We start from the raw sequence: 18,799 nt of genomic DNA, 5'->3' as shown, positions 1-18,799 counted from the left end.
AGACTCCTCCTCCGTGGCAGCGAGGTACCGACCCTTCATGGGGGCAGCAGCTGTCACGTACATTGGAGCTGCAGCTGTCTTGCTGTGAGCAGCCTCAACGTACATAGGTGCGGGGGCCATCTTAGTGGGAGCCTCATGGATCACCATGGGAGCAGGATCTGCCATCTTAGTGTGAGCCTCATGGATGACCATAGGAGCGGGGGCTGCCATCTTAGTGGGAGCCTCATGGATCACCATGGGTGCAGGAGCTGCCATCTTAGTGGGAGCCTCATGGATCACCATGGGTGCAGGAGCTGCCATCTTAGTGGGAGCCTCATGGATCACCATGGGTGCAGGAGCTGCCATCTTCGTGTGGACCCTCTCCACAACTAACGGCACAACAGCCACCGCAGGTGGTGCAGAGACGTACGTAGTGTTCTTCTTCTTTCCAAGGCCGCGGTTAGCTGCACTGTCGTTGGTATCTTCAGCATAGTATGTTTCTCGTTCTGCATCCTCAGCGGCAAGATAACGACCCGTTTTATAGTGGATATCCTAAGGAATATGGTCTCTTATTTTTGATCGTTATGGGTGTAGGGTCGTATTCAACAGCAGGAGGAGGGAACGTGGAGGGGATAGATTCCAGAGCTGGTATCGTCTTACCGAGTCCTCTCTGCGTTGCTTGCGATCCGAAGTCTCGCTCGTTTTCGCTGCCAGCGTTACGAGGTTGGTCTTCACCAGCGCTAGAAGCGTTGATGGTGCTGCTGCGGTTGGTGCTACATTGACCCCGAGTCCTGAGCTTTTTACGGGAATCTGAAGTGTGTGATTCACAGCTTTCTGTCTCGGTGGATTCAGCGCCGCCTTCGTTTTGTGGGACTTCGAAACCCCTTGCTACGGCGTGATTTTGCTCAGTGTCCTCGTACTTTGGATTGGTTTCAACTGTTTCATAGCCCTGAGTCCCAATACCTGCTGCCAGGGATATACCTGGCAGCACGATCAGCAAAGACGAGTGAAGCCTCATCTTTAAAGAGAGTAGTCGAATCTAACCTGCCAGTCACTGCGGATTACTGAAAAAAGAGAGTATAAAAAGCAACGTATTTGCATCCCGTATGACTTTGTGATAGCTCTGCAGATGTCATCAGGTTGTGGCATCCCGCGGAGGCCAGGAGCGATGTGTGAGTCAGCAGCGCGACCTATAACGAAACACTCCCGCCCTGCCCCCGCGGTAAGCGCTAAATCTTACATAACGCATTCGTGTTTAATTGCCAGCTAAAATTTGGCAAAATTATTTCCTCAAACGCGTGCACACTTTAGTTTACATGAGGACCTATCAAGATAGGATATCTGCCCCACATTCTCCCAACGCCAACTGCGCGAGTTGTTTCAACCTGTCCAAGAAATAATCCTCTTGCTTGACTATTCACTGAAACACTTTGAAATTAGGTGTTACTTCTATTTTTATGCTGTTTTTATTTATATTTCAGTTGATGTCTTGTTTATTGTTGGCCTGCCTTTGCCACTACCATGCGGTCGTGCCATCCGCACTGAATAGTAAGCTGAGTATGACATGAGGCAGCTACTTATTTTAAGCACGCCGGTACCCCAAACTGAGAATCATTTGATGTAACGTCTCTTTAGTATTCCGACCTGCTGGAGCGGCTAAGGAATATTCTGTTCATTCATTGCACATGTACGCTCAGCTTTGTTGAGCACTCCGCTTCTGTCGATGAGTTCCTTTCAAACAACATAAATAGTTAAAGAAAAACTAGCGCCCCTTCATAGGTAATTTGATTTATCCTCATACAAAAATCAAAAGCTATGACTCTCTCAGTATCACCTTCACCTGCTTATTCACGTGAAAAGTCCGACCGGAACAGCTTCTGGAGCGGCCATGATTCTATGTCCGAGTACTTTTGTATTGTGCCGTGTCTTCAACGATATTTATGCTGGAACTTGACAATGTTCTGTATGTGGACACGGGGAAATCCATAGTGCTTGCACACCTGGTTGCCATGGATGTGACTCCTAGGCTTAAAGTTCTTGCATAGGAGACATTAGCATTGAATCGGATTCGAGCAAACTCATCTAATAGAAGTACTTGTAAAAATACTGCATTTAGAGCTTTATTGATGCAGAATTTTCCCTGGTACATATAGGCCCTCGGGTAGCGCTCAAGTGTAATGTACTTTTCTTCCACATAAGCACTACGTATGCTGAACCTTTCATTGGAAAAAAGCTTTATCATACGGAGCATAGAGAGCATAGAAGCTTTCACTTGCCGGCATGTGTTGACAAGAATGGCATTTTCGCGAGTACGTCACAAAGAAGTTGTGTTCTACATTCGGGACCTTCCCTTTGGTTTGCACTGTAACCAAAAGTTTATATGCCACCAGAATCCCCATGAGTACAGGTTCAGATGCTTCATAGAGGCATTGTGTGGCTCCAATGGCGCTTTTCAGATGGTGAAGCAAGAACAGATTCTTCTCACACAGTACATGTGTGCAGCGCAGGCAATTTCACTATGCACAGTGCAATACCCACGCAAAACTGACCCCAGATTCGAGAATTACTACCACTGCATAGGATTTGCAGCTTTGGAGGCAAAGGGACTTGTATGGTTAGCTAATGCATGATAGCTAGCGTGCATAGTAGTGTGGGTCTCGCGTCGAGACACTATTAGCTATCAGTGGTGGGCCTTCAACTTCTTTACAGGATTTCGCCTTGCCTCTTGAACGCACCTCATAAGGAATTAGAAGTCTGTACGGCCATATTTACTTAATAGCTCGCGTAATTTGGTCTCCATATCTATCTCTACCTTGCTCAACGGCAAGATAGGTTCTTATTTCAGTAACCCTGAGGAAGAACTGGTTTTATGTAGGCTAGTGACACCGTGCATGCATCGGTGCTTCCCTGAGCTAGATTATATTGTACGCATAGCAATATAGCCTTCTATAAGTTGGTAGGATGCAAATGGCTTCTGTATGTGTGGTGTCAGTAGCCTAGAGGCTAATTACTCAGCTCCAGCCATCCTATGCAACGCGCTTAAGCTGGCTATGCTGACAGAATGTGTACATTGCCAGCAAGAATGTCTCGATTGGCTTCATACGGAGAACAAGAGGAGGAGGAATACGTGAAAGGATAGACACAATTAATTCGCATGATTACACACATTCAAACACAAGTATTCTGAAGTGTTTTTTTTATATATAAGTGACGGCTCGTGTAAAAGGAACGTTTCGAATTCGTGAAACATATCAAGCATGAGAGACGTATCTGGTAGTAGCTTGGCTTCCCGTAGTCTCACACTGCAATTTCAAACTTCACAAATAGGAGGTAATGTGCAGCCTTATTATAAGTATACAATGGGGATAGAATTAAAATGTCATCGCTCTCTAGCATGGCAGGAAAAATCCAGTTTGAACCCGAATTATATTCTGGCAGAGCTATGCATAATATTTTTGGCCATCCAACATTTTGCTATCTAGCATTCACACAATGTGTGCAGGTGATGTTTATTCATAAGGTACGACAACACTCACTGAGATTATACCCTTATTTTCTGACTAGGTCAATTCACCGTCCTTCCCTGGGTGTGCCTAACCACGGAGTATGTAATGCGCTGGGGCGCCCATCGAACTGCCTGTTTTACTTCACTTCGTTCACTGACAAATTCGACTGTCTGATGCTGTCTCTTACTCTGTGTAACTTTAGTGACTGTCTGATGCTGTCTCTTACTCTGTGTAACTTTAGTCGGATATATATTTTACTTCAAAAAGATACACTGAATATACATCTTAGCGACTTCATTACTGTATTGCTTTACCCGCAGACATGAGGTCTCCTGAGCTTTGCGCCTCTGTGAAGGTGGCCATGTGACCTGACCTACACCTTAAGGATAGTGCTGAAGTTCATTCGTCCGTACAGTGCAATAGTACCTCTAGTTTACTAGTACAGCTCATCAGCACACAAGAAATAGTTTTAAGGGACTCATATACAATTGTGTAAAAGTTAGCTGGTGCTCATTTCATAACTATATGCTTGCATCTTTGCCTCTTTTAAGGCAGCTCTCTGCAAGAAATTGCACAAGATTTTGAGCAGAGCTGTGGAGCATGCCGAAGGTTGAATTATTTGATGGTGAGTTGTGCTGCTACACGACGGTACCAAGCAGCTAGTTCCTCCAAAAAGCTTTTAAGTATGAATCCCATATTTTTCGTATGCTAACTGAAGTCTTATACGTCTGCTAATTAGTTGCCTTTACTGAACGTCACAATCGCACATGCTGAAGTGCCTTCTGGCTGAAATCGGTTACATATATGCGTGTTCGTTTTGCAATTCTGCAGCAGAAGCAGTACTATGCACATCGAAACTAATAGCCCAACCAAACCCTCTTGGCTAGTCCACGCCAACTTTCAGCTTCTCAACCGCTGCCTTCTAAATATAATGTCTTCACTAGGTAACCGGTTGCCACGTTCGAGTGCTATGTTGTAAATGCAAAGAAAAATTACATATATATATATATGGAAACAGGAAAACCTCGTGCAGTTGTCGTTAGCTTACGTTCTGTGGAATAGCTGTCTCCACATAACTATTTCTTCAAGGTCAACTGATCACGGTGGTGGGCATAAAAGTCTTTACCATCATGCTTAACAGGCAATGGTGCAAAACTCTTTTTCGCGTGCTTTGTGCTTGACGGTTTTGTTCATTTGCGTAAGTCAAGGTGGAGGATTCGTCGGCAAGAAAAACCGAGCCCTTAGGTAATTGGCTCTTGGAACCTACCGATGGCCTGTTTTGCAGCCATCAGAAGTTCAAAGATGTAAGGAAAAGCTAGTATACAATAAAATTGTGATCAACTGCTCACATAGAAGCTGCAGGAAGAATAAAATGAGTAGTATCTCTCTGCGGCCTGTGGAGAAATAATGGCACCTGTGCGCACTGCAGCTCTGGAGGGTCAGTATTTGTTTGCCAGGTACCGCCTGGGGAGCTGATGCGCTTGACTGTTCATATATGAATACCTTGCAATCCCGTTAGATGCCACTTTTGCTTTTCCTTCCCAGAACACGAATGTAGCCATATTTTGCCGGCTTTAGTAGCCCTGTGCAATTGATAACCCCTTACATCTGCTGTATCCTGTAGAGCATGGAGCGCGTGCGGTAGACGACCAGACCCCAACCAAGCCCAAGATATGTGACCCTAAGCCCGAAATAGCTCCTAAGCACTAAGCCTCACAAGTCCAATGCTCCTGCAGAAGACCACCGAACCTGAAGGAATTTGCACCAAATGGCGCTTGCGGGCCAACAATCGCATGATATTATTTCCGTTTTCCTTACTCAACAAGGACATGTTTACTACTGAAAACAGCATGCACAATTTACTGAGCTGAGAGAATATGAAGCTAGCTACGCCACACAAGCTCTTCAGCTCCCTTCTCGCTAAGGGAAGCTTCCCTGCATTCATCCCAAGTCCAGGAGAAAGTGGACCTCCCTCATTCCTCCTACATTTCGATCTCCGTACGAGTAGTCCTCCCTAGAAGCCAGTTCGGAAATCGCTTGAATAAGTCTAGTGACATATGCTTGTAACTGATGATTTGGCGGCCAGGGCTCTGGCGCCGTGGGTGCTTGTGCTGGTGTTACCGCGAATTGTTGGCCAACACTAATGCCCTATATCGCCAAGCCCTAGAGGGTCTGCCTATTAAAAAAACACCACTTAAGACATTCGTACCGCAATGTGGTATTCCTACTTGGCCGTCTGTACGACACGAATTTAGCCTACGGGCTGTCTGAGGTAACGCTTATTAAAAGATATCTAGAGTTACCGTGCTACATCCTTTGTGTGTGTACCCGAACAGAAACGTGATACACTTGCATTTTCTAATACTGCGTGTAACGGCCTGAGAAAACGGCACCTCTGCCCGATCGAGCAAAATCCTCAGCATAAGCTGCTCAGTTGTTGGTCCCATCCTTTGGCATCACCTTCCACCGGAGCAGGCCTCTGCCACTACTGTATTTCTTAGATACAAAACAAAGACTTCCAACGCAACAACGGCTGCAACAGCAGTCACAACTGCAGCAGGAACCCACCATGCCAGTTCGCATACCCTGAATAGCAGCATACATAAGGCACACAGAGCCAGAGGCATAACGGCGTCAGAAGCCTGATGCCAGCAACGTTGCGGTGCGATTGCCGTGCGAGGAGAAGAGTTCCCATAGAAGCCTCCCGAAAAGACGCGAGCAAGACCCTGGGGGATGCAGTGTCAGCACGTTGTCATTCCGTTCGGTGTGATTTGTGATGATAGGCAGACTAGATCGAGGGGAAGAGAAGCCGCGATAGGGCAGTCAGGCGTGCACACGAGGCTGCATTGCTCCGAGGCAGCAGCTGGCTGCTGTCAAACAGAATTCAAGAATGCGGCTTGAGGTCGAGAAAAGCCTAGAACCCGGGCGCAGGCTGTGGTGTGTGGGAAGCAGGGTTCAACATACTTTGTCTCAGGGTTCATTTCGAAGAGGATTTTCACGCTGCAGTCGGGATCTGCGCACCGGTTGGTATACGGCACGTACGTCTGGTTGCCCCTGCGAGCAGCCATAAAAAGCCAAGAAAGATTACACGACCTGCATTCGGCAAAACAAGCCGTATAAGCCACTTAAAGGCACGCTTTAGCAGGCCTTTAACGGTAAGGATTCCGATATCAAAAACAGAAACAAAGGAAGAAGAGGACAAAGAGACGAGGGAACGCCTAGCTAGACGAGGAGGTGGACCTGGGAGGCATAAGATGAAGATCTCGAAGCAAGAAGGCATCAGGACGCTCGCGTCCACCATCCATGCCACAGAGAGAAAGGGGGGAAGCGCTCAGTCGATAGGGGTGGGAGAAAGGGGGGGAGAGAAAGCGATGGACTAGAGGGAGCAAGAAAGCAACGCACGCGCAAACGGCCCGGGGTTGGCAGGCTGCATCAGTGGTGGGCATGACGTTTTTTTCTCGAATGCCCACGCGCCAATTGGCTCGATCCATCACCACATTGAAGGCGGAAAGGACTGCAGAGTTAAGCTCGGACAGCACAAATCGTAGGTTGACGAGTCACCATCGTCTGCACGACTGCGTCGAAATCCTGGTGCTGTGCCCTGCAGCTGCTCAAAAGCGCATGCTGAGGGAAGGGGGCGGGAGTGCCTTCGCATCTACTGCGAAACGCGTGAAGAAGTGCCTTTGTGCTCCTCTTCACGTGGGGTGGGAAGCACATACCTCGCGTGCCAAAGCGAATCTGCCTCCACTGATCTGCAGCTACAGACAGGAACGGCTGAGGCACTACGCAGAGGACATCCCCGATCCCCTCCTCGTGAACCACAAGTCGATCCAACGGTATTTGTAAACGCGGGTTCTGAATTTGAGACTGCGAGAGGGAGAACGACAGAGCAGGCAGCTGACGACTGGTGGGAGTCTTGAGTAGCGGGCAAGTCCGTCGGTACATCACCTGCTCCTCCCCACTGCCCTTCAAAATTGCTGGATGCGCGATGGAAGCCTGTGAGATATTGTCTTCAGAGTCAGGATCTTTGCACAGCTCGTGCTTCACATCCAGAGGCAGCCATGCACGCAGACTCCTCCACATGGGGGGAGGCACCACCAAGCATTCCGAACTGCGACAGAAACAGAAACAGTGCCTTCTAATGTCGGCGTCTGGCTGCTGCAACAGCAGACGCAGGCCACACCCACCCCCACATGCGTCGCTCTTTCCCCAAATATACCACACAAATACCAGGCACCAGCAAACAAGAGACAGCCGACTCAGAAATAGGAAACACAGCGCACACACACACCCACACACACACTCAAGATCTACAAAGTCGAACCGGCTACCTACCCCCTACCCCACGCCCCCCTGTAGTCAAACTTTTTAAATTTGTTTCACTGCCCCTTGCCACAATGCCCATTTCAGCCTCCAAACACCCGCGGCACATGTCGAGACGCTTCGAACCTCAGCTGTCAACAAATGTGTCCAGGTAGCTTTATACTCCAGTCCCCCACTATTTCGACTCTGTGCGTTCAAAAACTCCACCTCGCCTTGCCAATCACCAGCCTAGTGGACCTATACTACGCCTCTGTTAGCCTGAACCTCCTGCTCTACCTGATTCGCTATAACTTTTCCTCTGCGTGTCATATAGGGAAAAGAGAACATGGTGTTGTCTCCTTCCGCTGTCTGCCTGACTTGATGCTGCCTGCCTCCCTAATATTGCATGTAGGTCTCTCTCGCGCGCGCGCAGTGCTCGTGTGGCAGCGCCTCCATGAGCTATCTTTTTTCGCAGTTTCCCCCTCCTCTGCCGCCACAGCTCGATGGCAGGCATCCTCCTTCGTACCTCAGATCCACGATGGCTTCCCAGCTATTGGAGAGAGGGTGACCGACGGATTCTCCGCAGAGTTTCCAGTCGAAGGTAGTGAAGTGAATCAAGCCGTCATACCCTGCAGCTCCCGTCTGCATGCGATGAGCCCACAGCATTCCCCCAAAGATTTGCTGGGCGTCGGCTGCAAGGTACATAAAAGAAGGAGGCACTGCAGGGAGGCCTTCATTCCTCCCCTCTGGAGAGGCTCTCGCCGCGGCAAAGGGGCTTGCCACACGATCAGGCAGATTAATATCGAATCCCACGGCATTCACGGACGGCTCTAACAGCATATTCCACAAGGAGGCCTCGCGGCAGCAAATGTCGGGACCTGTGACGCAAAAGCTGCACACACCGACGCTTTTGATCCTGTGCCTGTGCAGGCTGAGACGGCTGCAGATGAAGGAACTAGCGTTTCACGCAGACGCGCGCGTACAAGAGAGGCATGCGTTCAGAGCTCGAAACAAAGGTAAAACCCCTCGGAGCGCGATACACTCACTTAGCTCTAAATGCATGCCATCAGTCATTCAGAGCTGGCAACGGTGCGCGCATGTGTTTACGGAGGAACGAAATACGCCAAACAGCCTTGATTGCTCTGTGCAGAGGAGGCCGTCTGCATGCACTTTAAAGCCGCGAAAACGCCGTCCAAGGAAACTGGAGCTCACCAGCAACACCCCAGACTCCGTCAAGACCCTTGTAGGCATCGAAGTCTGTCTCGCGCTCAAGCACCAGTTTGACAGGAAACTTGCTAAGGCGAAAGGAAGAAGAGTTCGGAAGAGAGCGCTCTCCTCGAAAGCCAGCATCTACTAGGGGGACCTCTTGGTGCATGCTGCCCGCCGTAATGGGGGGGAGTGGCGGAACCAACTCGACGGTATCGAAGCCCTCTAGCCGCATCTCAGAAACAATAATACCATCGACGACTTGCTTATATCTGAAACGGCAAGCACGCACAAAGGCTCCTGCTACACGACAGCCGCCGCTGTGCATGTCGCAGTTAGAAGTAGGGCTAGCGACATGTGTGTGTATGTGAATGTGTATGGGGTGTCTGTATGTACGTGTGTGTATGTGAATGTGTATGGGGTGTCTGTATGTATGCGTATGTGAATGTGCATGGGGTGTCTGTATGTATGTGTGTTATGGCGTGTGTATGTGAATTTGTATGGGGTGTCTGTATGTATGTGTGTGTATGTGAATGTGTATGGGGTGTCTGTATGTATGTGTGTTATGGTGTATGTATGTGTATGTGTCATGGTGTATGTGAATGTGTATGGGATGTCTGTATGCACGTGTGTATATGTGAATGTGTATGGGGTGTCTGTATGTATGTGTGCTATGGTGTATGTATGTGTATGTGTCATGGTGTATGTGAATGTGTATGGAGTGTCTGTCTGTGTGTATACGTGAATGTGTATGGGGCGTCTGTATGTATGTGTGCTATGGTGTGTGTATGTGAATTTGTATGGGCTGTCTGTATGTGTGTGTATGTGAATGTGTTTTGGTGTCTGTATGAACGTGTGTATATGTGAATGTGCGTGGGGTGTCAGTATGTGTGTATATGTGAATGTGCGTGGGGTGTCTGTATGTATGTGTGTTATGGTGTGTGTACGTGTATGTGTCAGGGTGTATGCGAATGTGTATGGGGTGTCTGTCAGTATGTGTGTATATGTGAATGTGTATGGGGTGTCTGTCAGTATGTGTGTGTATGTGAATGTGTCTGGGGTGTCTGTCTGTATGTATGTTATGGTGTGTGTATGTGAATGTGTATGGGGTGTCTGTCTGTATGTGGGTTATGGTGTGTATGTGTCTGTGTTATGGCGTGTGTGTGTGTGTGTGAGGGGGGGTTGGTGGGTGGGTGTGTGTGTGTGTGTGTCGGTGAGGGGAGAATTAGGGGCACTGTGCCATGCGAAGAGTGGGGAAGCGCATGCGCTGGAGCCGAATGAAACGGCACAGAGCGAGCGCTGAGTTCAGATGCTCGTCAATCAAGTATCGTTGAAGGAGACTTTTTGAAGCAATGAGAGGCGAGAAGGGCCTCGCAAACTTGAGGCAGAGAGAGCATGGGTGGAGAACCTCGAAGTGGGGGCGAAAAGAGGGAGGCGGAATGGGCGCAGTAGGGAGCAGGATATGCAGATGAAGGAAAGAGGAAGGAACAAGAAAAGAGGAGGAGGGAGGCTTAACAAATCAGATCAGCGAACGCATGGTTTCGCGCAGTGTCGTACTTAACAGCATATTGGGGATCGTGCTGCTGCGAAGGACGGCAGGTGAAGGGCGTCTCTGAAAAGGCTGTGCAGATTTCATGCCAGTTCAAACACCACGAAGCTGCACCAGACATTTCGGGGTCATAGCATGCCTGATTCTGCTGCTTCTGATGTTTGCGACGGTTCAGAGGCTTCTGTAGCTGCCGCTGTCGCTCAGGCGGAAAAGGCGAGGCACGCTGTTGCTCCGAGTCGTTGGCAGCTACTTCTATCACTGCTGCGTCGCTGCTGCGCTCATAGTGGGGGGGCTCCTGCGGATGCGGTGTAACAGCGGCAAGCCTCCCAGATGTGCAAGAAGAGCTGCCAGATGCGAAGAGACGAAGGCCTTCTTTGCAGCTATCCATGCCCATGAGTAAGTCTTGGCCTCCAATGCGCACTTGCACTGCCACGCGAGCTCCCACCACCCTTATAGGTATCTTCTCCAAAGACTTCGGTGTGAAGGGCGAAACATCGGCGTTGAGCGCCCCCACCTCTGCCGCGACTGCTGCTGCTGTACGTACTGCGCCGCTATGGGCGGCTGTTGGGAGCACTGCAGTGTCTATTGCTGGTGCTTCTCTTGCTGCTGATGCGGATTCTGCAGCTGCCGCATGGGCACCAGTCAGCAGAGAGCAGTAAACGTAGCAGTAGGAGTGGCATGCGAGGAGGTACAGGGTACCCCTGATGACTGCCCAGAAATGCCGTGTGTGTCGATCGTGGGGGCCCCTTGAGCCCCCTCGGAATGTCATCGCCTTTGCGGGCTCTACCAGATCAGCTTGAAGCGCCGATTAGGGGCCCCCAGGAGGAGTTTCTGTGTTAGCGGACGGGGGGGGCCCCTGTCTGCCGTGGCGGTACCTTGTGCCGCTGGCTGCAAGTCCACCTGAGGGACTGGAGAAAGGTCCAAAGAACTTTATTGCATGAATTCAATAACGGCTACAAAGGGAGATCAGTGGCGGACCCTCTGAGGAACGGAAGAAGCCAGAAACAGAAGGGCAGATGAGCGGCCACGATGGTCGCGTCTATCATTACACCGTCACATTTGAGGGAGATGCGTGCTTGTACGAAGCAGGAATACCACCAATCGGATAGGAAACCCCAGCTCCGCAATAAATGGCATTCCAAGGGTAAGTGTGTGCTCTAGGGGCCCCCTACCGGGAGGGGTCCTCAGGAAACGGTAGCCAGGGGCCCCCTCGTCTGTAATGGGCAGTAGGGCCTGGTTCCACCAATTATTTTCCAGTGTAACCTTGAAGCAAAACGCTCATGGCTCAGGGGATCCTGAGACTGGCAGGGAGCTGTCTCTTTTGCCACATGTCGCCGGTAATCCTACTGGTCCAGCACTCGAAGGGGCAGGGATGCATAGATAGGCACTCACGAAGTTGCTGTACTATGACTAACGGCATGCTACTTAACTTGTAGAGCCGGCATCTTGTGGTCAGCGCCAGTAATACGTAGCAAGGTTTCAAGCCTCGTCGTACTCCTGTGCGTAATGCAATCCTTAGTAACGTGAGCCGTCAGCTTAACCTTAAGATGCATCACAGCCAGAGAGGCTGCTCCAAATTTTTGGGGAAGCTTTGTGTAGAAGCCTTTTCGAAGACCGCCTCTAGGGTTGATGTGAAGCCCCAACTACACCCAAGCGTGTGGACAGCAGCAAAATAATGGCAAAAGGACTCAACAGCCTTCTCCTACACGAAACCGTTCCTTCGCCTTCATGGCCGCCTTCCCATCAGCCTGACGCGCGGCATTTCATGCAGAATTTTACATCTCGGGAAGCTCCTACGCCTAAGGTGTATCGCTCACTCTAAGCTTTCCTAAGGAAGACACGTAACTCTACACCCACTACAAACTCAATAGACATTCATTGTGCTTGGGAAGGAAATCGCTGAAATGGTAGAAACCAGACAAGTGTTGTAGAGAACGTGATATCCCACTGCATCCACAGGCAGTGGATGAGAAGGAACCGCTGTATAAACCATGCGGCACTGGGAGCTCCCTCCTTCCTATTCCCGCGTCGCTCGGAGTTTTCCGACATTAGGGGAGCACAACAGCAATTGTGCAAGTAGCTGCAGCCTTTAAGTCTCCTTAGCATTTGCTGCTAGCTGTAATAGCATCCAACCCACACACACTCAACATTGTGCCTTCTTGCTTTTAGCCAACATATGCGAAAAGTGGATAGGAACACACAAACCAGCTAGTCAATGCTATACCAACTCTCTGCTGAGCATGGCTAGTGTCAAAAGGTTTTTACGGATAAGTAGGCTCGCTACGTTGCACACAGTCTGCCCGTACAGACCACAGCTGCTGTTGCTCCATGCGGAATAACCAAAGGGAGGCCTGTTAGTAGCTACAGAGACAAGCCATGCCATTGTAGAGAGTTCTTGCTTGTCCGTGTAAAAGGGTTCTGCCCTTTTTTGCCTTCGCCTGTCAGCTTCTGGCAAGAAAGGAAATTGCGAGGGTGTGCATTGCTGCACCCTTTAAGCACTTTAGGACCTGTTCCAAATTGCACATAGCAACTAGCGCACAAGAACACAACACGTTGACTCTTACACTATGGAACAGTATCTACGCCCAACCCGACGAAGCAGCCTGCACTTATCAAATTATCAACTCAACGTAACTGGTGTAGTAGAAGGTGCCCAGTGTAGCCTGGCCTGCTACACAGTTTCACGGTTGTGCCCACCTGTCGCACGCACGTTCTAGCCTGTGCCTGTATTCCTACCCCTTCGATCGTCTAGCAGAAACACGAGACCCCCTTCAGTGCAAATGCTGGCTGCATTACTCCGGAAGGTTGGCACTTGACAGCGCACTTCGAGCTTTAATGCACAGCAGGCCCCAGAAGAGGCCTTAAAAGGGCACGTCTTTCGAGATAAATTCCCTGCCAGCGAGATGGTATCGACCCTTTTGGTAAGCTCGAGAGACAAAGCAGGACCCCTGCAAGTTTCTACGCTGTATCGTTGTGAATGCATCCCGCGCACAGTCCTCCGAGGGAGCTTGTTCGGTTTTAGCTTCGTGTACTATTTTGAAGTGGCAGTTGCACACCAGTGGCAGTGTGGCCCTCACCCTGCTCTCGGAGAATTGTGTCATCTCGACTTGTTTTGTCCTACGGGATACGAGCTTGGATATTATGTCCGGCTTTCGATGGAGGCAGGCCCCCATGGCAATACTTTGGAATCGAGGCACAATAGGCTTTTAGCATGAGATTCACTGAGATTCGGTCGGTGTCTAGAAGACGCAAGTGTTCTGTGAGTCCGCTTGATATAACTGGGCACTGGGTGCCCTTTGCTACGATGCCTAACTCATGACACGAAGGGTAGGTAGGCCCTTCCACTAGCGACCCCGTCACCTGTAAACAGTCCCTCCAACCAGACCAGATGAAATCAGCACGAAGACTCAGTGCTGCAGCCTCTTTGAAGCGCACAGTGTTTGCTGAACCCCCGGCTATCTCTGTCCCTCAACGTTTCCCAGAGGCTCTCATGTATTAGCACGGACAACCAGCGACTGCCCTCTAGCATGCCCCCTGCGGAATATCTGTGTAGGCCATGAAAAAGCCCTTAATCATGTATGTGGCGTTTGTGTCAAGATTCCCCGTCCGCATACTTTTTTCGGGGGTGCAACAAAAGTGAATGTGTGCGTGCAAGCACACACACATTCACATACACATACACACATACATACCTCCTCACACACAGTGGATCCGTAACTGTCCTCTCCGCTGAAAGCACGCGCTCTTCAAACCTGTCAATCCCCAAGCACCTCAAATGACCCTTTCGAAACAGTATCCCACGAAAATTCCCGAGAACCCTGTCAGAAGAAATCCTTCATTTGCCGCGCGCACGGGAGGCGTGTGCGGAAGCCTCAAGCCTAGAGACGAGGGCCTCCGTGTTGGCAAGAGACTGCAGCAGTTGCTCGACAGTCTCGGCTTGCACAGTGAGCAGACGCAGGAGCGCAGGGGCAACTACTGGGTGCTGCTCCTCGTTGCTGCTGCTGCCATCAGCTTTCTGCTGCTGCAAAGTTGCTAGCCACACACGCAGCCCGTCAATCCGCTGTTGCCAATCTGCCCACTGAAACTCCTCCTGCAGCAACCAAACACGAGCAGCAGCTCACAGACGTTCCACTCAGCATTGGAAAGGAAAGAGCTCCAGAAGGCTGCAGCTGCTGATTCGGGGGGCACCTGTATGCGCATCAGGAGCTGCTCGTTGGCAGCATCGCAGCGCAGGTTCCTTTCGCACACGCCTCGGCTAACAGCCAGCCCTGAGAATAGCAGACGCGGCAGAAGGAATACTGGCAATGTGGCAAGAGCACTGGCAAGAGCAAAGTCGCTGGAGCGCAGCTAGGGTCCCCACTCTTTCGGCAGTCAGAAAGCTGCATGCTTCGGCAGCAAACCGCGCTGCGAGGGGAGCAACAGCGCCAGGAGAAAACACACCTTCGACCAGTCCTACAGCTCTGATAAGGCTATGAGCCAGCAGCGCATGCCTCTTCTTGATTCTCCCCAACTACACACAACACAGAGACAAAAAGCATGCAGCAGCAAGCATGACAACGGCAGCCGTAGGCAGCAGCAGGTGTCGTCGTAAAGAACGGCTCGGGAGCTACAGTGCAAGCATACCCCATGAAGATGCACAGTCACCACAATCACCACTCCATTCACCCCACGCATCCCCAGCTTACTGCTGCCTTCATTTGATTGTATTTTACAGTCAGCGCCTCCGTATCCCTCGCCGTTGCCGCAGCCGCCTGACTAAGAGCTTCAGTGCGCTGAGATGCTCCGCTGATGCGAGCAGCTAACCCTTGAAGCCCCTCAACAGCAACTACCACCCCTGCACACGAAGCCAGCAACAGCAATGCCACAGCAGCAGGAGCGCGCTTTTGCAGCGAAGTCGGCTGCAGGCAGCACATCTAAAATGGAGCTGAAACAAGGCACGCTGCCCATGCATGCAAGGCCGAAAGCCGCTCGACGCCTCCTCCTGCTGTCGTATGAAGCTTGCTGCCGGGGTTGGCACGTGCACTGTGAAAAAAAAATCAGCGGCTGGTAATGTTCTCGCTCGCTTTCCCAGCTTCCTACTCCCCCCCAGTCCACACCCTAAACGTACCCGCTTGTCTATCTGGATTTCTGTGGGCTGCCCTCTGCCACCTGGACAGCAATTCCTGGCTCTGCTGCGGATTAGCAGCTGCGAGTTGTTGCACTTGCTGCTCCATGAAGAAGTTTTGCTGCTGCGCCCGCGTGAGCCCTGTGCTGGCGCTGCTGCTGCTGCTGCTGACGTCCACATCATACGAAAAGCCGATCGCAGCAGGTGTCTCGTCCTTCAGAAGCTGCTCCACGCGCTGAAGCCGCACCTGCAGCGATGCGAGGTAGTTTCTCTGGTGTATAGGCACATCTTGGGGAGCTGCAGAGATGCAAAAACTCGCAAATTCAAACACCCTCCCGATTCGGCATGACCAGAAAAGCTCTGAGAACAATCCTATCCATCTATTTTAGTGCCGGCATCTTCAAACCAAGCAGAAGCGTGTAGGCGGCGGCCCTTAGAGTAGCCAACTCTCCAGGGAAGCCTGTGGCGACACCACACGGGGGACGTGAGGGGCCATCGCTACAGAGTGTGTGGGAACCAACCTGCTACTCCCGTCTGCTGCTGTTGCTGGGAGGCTGGTGAGGCTCCCAAGAGGCTGCCGAACATTTTTCGTGGAAGGACTGTCGGCGGCAAGACACCGTCTGTCACTCAAAGGCCCCCCCGCTTCTCTCAACCGGCAAACTACTAACAGCCGTCGCGGCAATAGCAGCGCCAGTGGCTGCTGCTGCCGCCGCAGAGCCAATAGAATGAAGCTGCTACTCTGCCTGAACGCAAATCTTGGCCAATTGTACCTCGAACGGCAACGGCGAAGAAGCTTCACACCCTACGTACCCTGTGCAGAACAGAACGGAGGGTGGAGCTGCCACCGCGCTCCAGGTGGGTGCGTCTGCCGAGAAGCAACCCGTGCGAGGATCTAAAACAGGAGCCAAAAAGGCTTAATTATTCTGTCTGAGGTGGAAAGAAAGCGCCGCTACAGTCGCGGAACGAAGGGCCCCAAACTGGAGAGGGGCCCCCCGTCAGTCCTGCTGCCCCTCGTCCCGAGGAGTACCCCGTAAGGGGTGTAGCGCATTGAACGAACCCTTCTCTTGAGCAGGTGTTTCTTGGGCATCCGGTGCCTAAAATTACCGGCAAAAGGCATTTAGTGTGTCACGGCGATGAGACAACGGTACTTGGGGGCACAAGCAGCGGGGCGCATTCATACACAAGAGATGTTGCAACCTATCGGGAAGGCTGGTGCTCCCATGTTATCTCTGGCAGCCCGTCTGTCTCCCGTGCTGGCCTTCTATTACAACACTGAGCTGCTCTCTGAGCCTATTCGAGCCATTCATTTTGTTCTTTCTTCCTTATTGTTTTTCAACGCGGCTAACCGAGACACAAAGGCAGGGATCGCACGTTTAATCTGCTAGCCACCTTTTGAGGCGTCGATCCGTTTGCCACTCCACGCCGGGCATCTCCTGTCGGCAGCGCCTAGCCCTCCCCTCCTTCCCACTTTTCCTCTCATTGTTTTTCCTGACATTTCAACAAAGTCGCCCACAAAAGTTTTGAAAAAAGGTAACTTTCCACCAGTTTCGTGCGTGTAGCTCTCGGCTAACTCCACACCACGGGGGTCTCCCCGTAAATGCAAGTTTCATGCTCACCAGAGCTTCTCATGGATTCTTTAGAAAGTATGCTCAGAAGGCACAATCCGTCGTGATTATAATACTGGCGGGCTCGAGGGTGCATACCCATGTACCCACACGAACAAGATCTGGGTGCTTTCACAATCCAGGTCACGAAGTGTAATATACATGTTTACGGAGAGTTTCAAAATTCAGATTGAGGGGCAACAAAGCGTATAATTCACGAGGCACACCATACCTCACTTCAATAGACATGCCACATTCTGTCAATGCTCTGTGATTAGCGTTGGCTGCGTGTACAGTAGCGCTGTTTCTTGTAGTGGTGTGAAGTGTGGGATCACCATTCGTGTTTTTTGCGTGTATGCCTGCTCCTTCACCACTGATTCTCTAGCGATCAGCCGCCTTCTACCATATCGGCTCTGTTACCCAACCGGTCTCCCTTTTTTTCCCCTTCGTTGGGTTCTCCGTATCCACGATCAAGTCTGCGCTTCAATGCTTTTTCCGATCTCTCTTGCTTCGTCTTGTGTAGCTGCTTGAGTACTGTTTCTCTACCCTTTGCTGCCTTTCAATCTGGGTAACAGAATCACTTTATCAACATGTATTTTACACCTTTGGCCTCCCTACTCTAATTTTATGCAGATCATGCTCAGATGACCATATGAGTATGCTCTTGGGAAGAGAAACAAGTTTTCAAGGGCTTTTATATGGGTCTGACAAGCGCATAGAAAGATCACATTATATGCGCATTCGTGCGAGCAAATAGCCTCGAATTACCCGCTTTTACTCGTTTCCTATGTCCTCTCTGCGCAGCGCTCTAGTAATTGCAGGTAGCACACGCTACAAGCCACCAAGATGAAGGGCCTCCTTCTCGTCTTTTTCGTTCTCACGGTTCTGGCCACCCCTATGCCTTCTTGCCAGGGAGCAGAATCATGCCTCTCGTGTCGCCTTCGAGGGCAACACAAGCTTGGTATGTTTGCACTTTATTTCTGTTTTAGACCCTTCTTCTGCTTCCCGTTCTTTTAACGGTGTACCATCTGCATCAGTGTATCATCTCTTCCTTCCGACCCTTTCCTGCTTGTTTGAATTTCCCTTTCCTCGAGACTTTATTCCTTGCCCGTCTTGCTTGTCGTGTATTGTGGCGCTGCCTCTGCCATCTTTTCTCTTCTACATCCACCTCTTTTGCAATACGTCCGTCTTTTTCTTCTTTCATGCTAGTCTTTTGTTTCCCTCAAGACCCCCATTAATTCCTGCTGACCAAAAACCCCAAAGCTGAGTCCTTTTCAACTTAGGCTTGGTCAGAAATGTCAGATAGCTTTGACTTACCTAGTAGCAGGAGGTGACGCCAAGAAGTGCTCGTACACGTTCCGGGCCTGTCTCTCCTCTCACTTCCCTTAACTGCTGCGGCCACTACAGATCATCAGCTGACAGCTGCTTCAACTGCAGTGCTGGCTCCAGGAGCTCTACTGACTGTCTTTTGGCTCCTTCACAACACTTTTTCTAAATCTTCCGGGAAATTCTCGCTGTTTCATGATCGAAAAACAATGACAATCGTTGG

General features: G+C 50.6%; 2 protein-coding genes across 2 annotated transcripts; both read right to left on the bottom strand.

The window, feature by feature from the left end:
- Nucleotides 1–3: 3 nt before the first annotated feature.
- LOC113147371 lies at nucleotides 4–997 on the bottom strand (the record flags this gene model as incomplete). Its single annotated transcript, XM_026337690.1, has 2 exons — nucleotides 659–997; nucleotides 4–531 (listed from the first exon to the last, which is right to left on the bottom strand). Coding segments are annotated over exons 1-2 (867 nt in total), but the record flags the coding sequence as incomplete, so codon positions are not given.
- Nucleotides 998–5,941: 4,944 nt separating this feature from the next.
- LOC34620304 lies at nucleotides 5,942–18,454 on the bottom strand. Its single transcript, XM_026337689.1, has 13 exons — nucleotides 18,390–18,454; nucleotides 17,421–17,629; nucleotides 17,036–17,212; nucleotides 16,474–16,538; nucleotides 16,315–16,380; nucleotides 15,255–15,293; nucleotides 10,551–11,014; nucleotides 9,000–9,265; nucleotides 8,314–8,665; nucleotides 7,205–7,596; nucleotides 6,888–6,999; nucleotides 6,450–6,539; nucleotides 5,942–6,071 (listed from the first exon to the last, which is right to left on the bottom strand). The coding sequence occupies exons 1-13, from the start codon at nucleotides 18,452–18,454 to the stop codon at nucleotides 5,942–5,944; spliced, it is 2,427 nt and encodes an 808-aa protein (XP_026193474.1).
- Between the last annotated feature and the right edge of the window lie 345 nt (nucleotides 18,455–18,799).

Source organism: Cyclospora cayetanensis, unplaced genomic scaffold (genome assembly GCF_002999335.1).
Source record: "Cyclospora cayetanensis isolate NF1_C8 unplaced genomic scaffold, CcayRef3 CcayRef3_contig_2, whole genome shotgun sequence".
Taxonomy (NCBI): Eukaryota; Apicomplexa; class Conoidasida; order Eucoccidiorida; family Eimeriidae; genus Cyclospora; species Cyclospora cayetanensis.
This window is presented reverse-complemented; position numbering and strand designations above follow the sequence as displayed.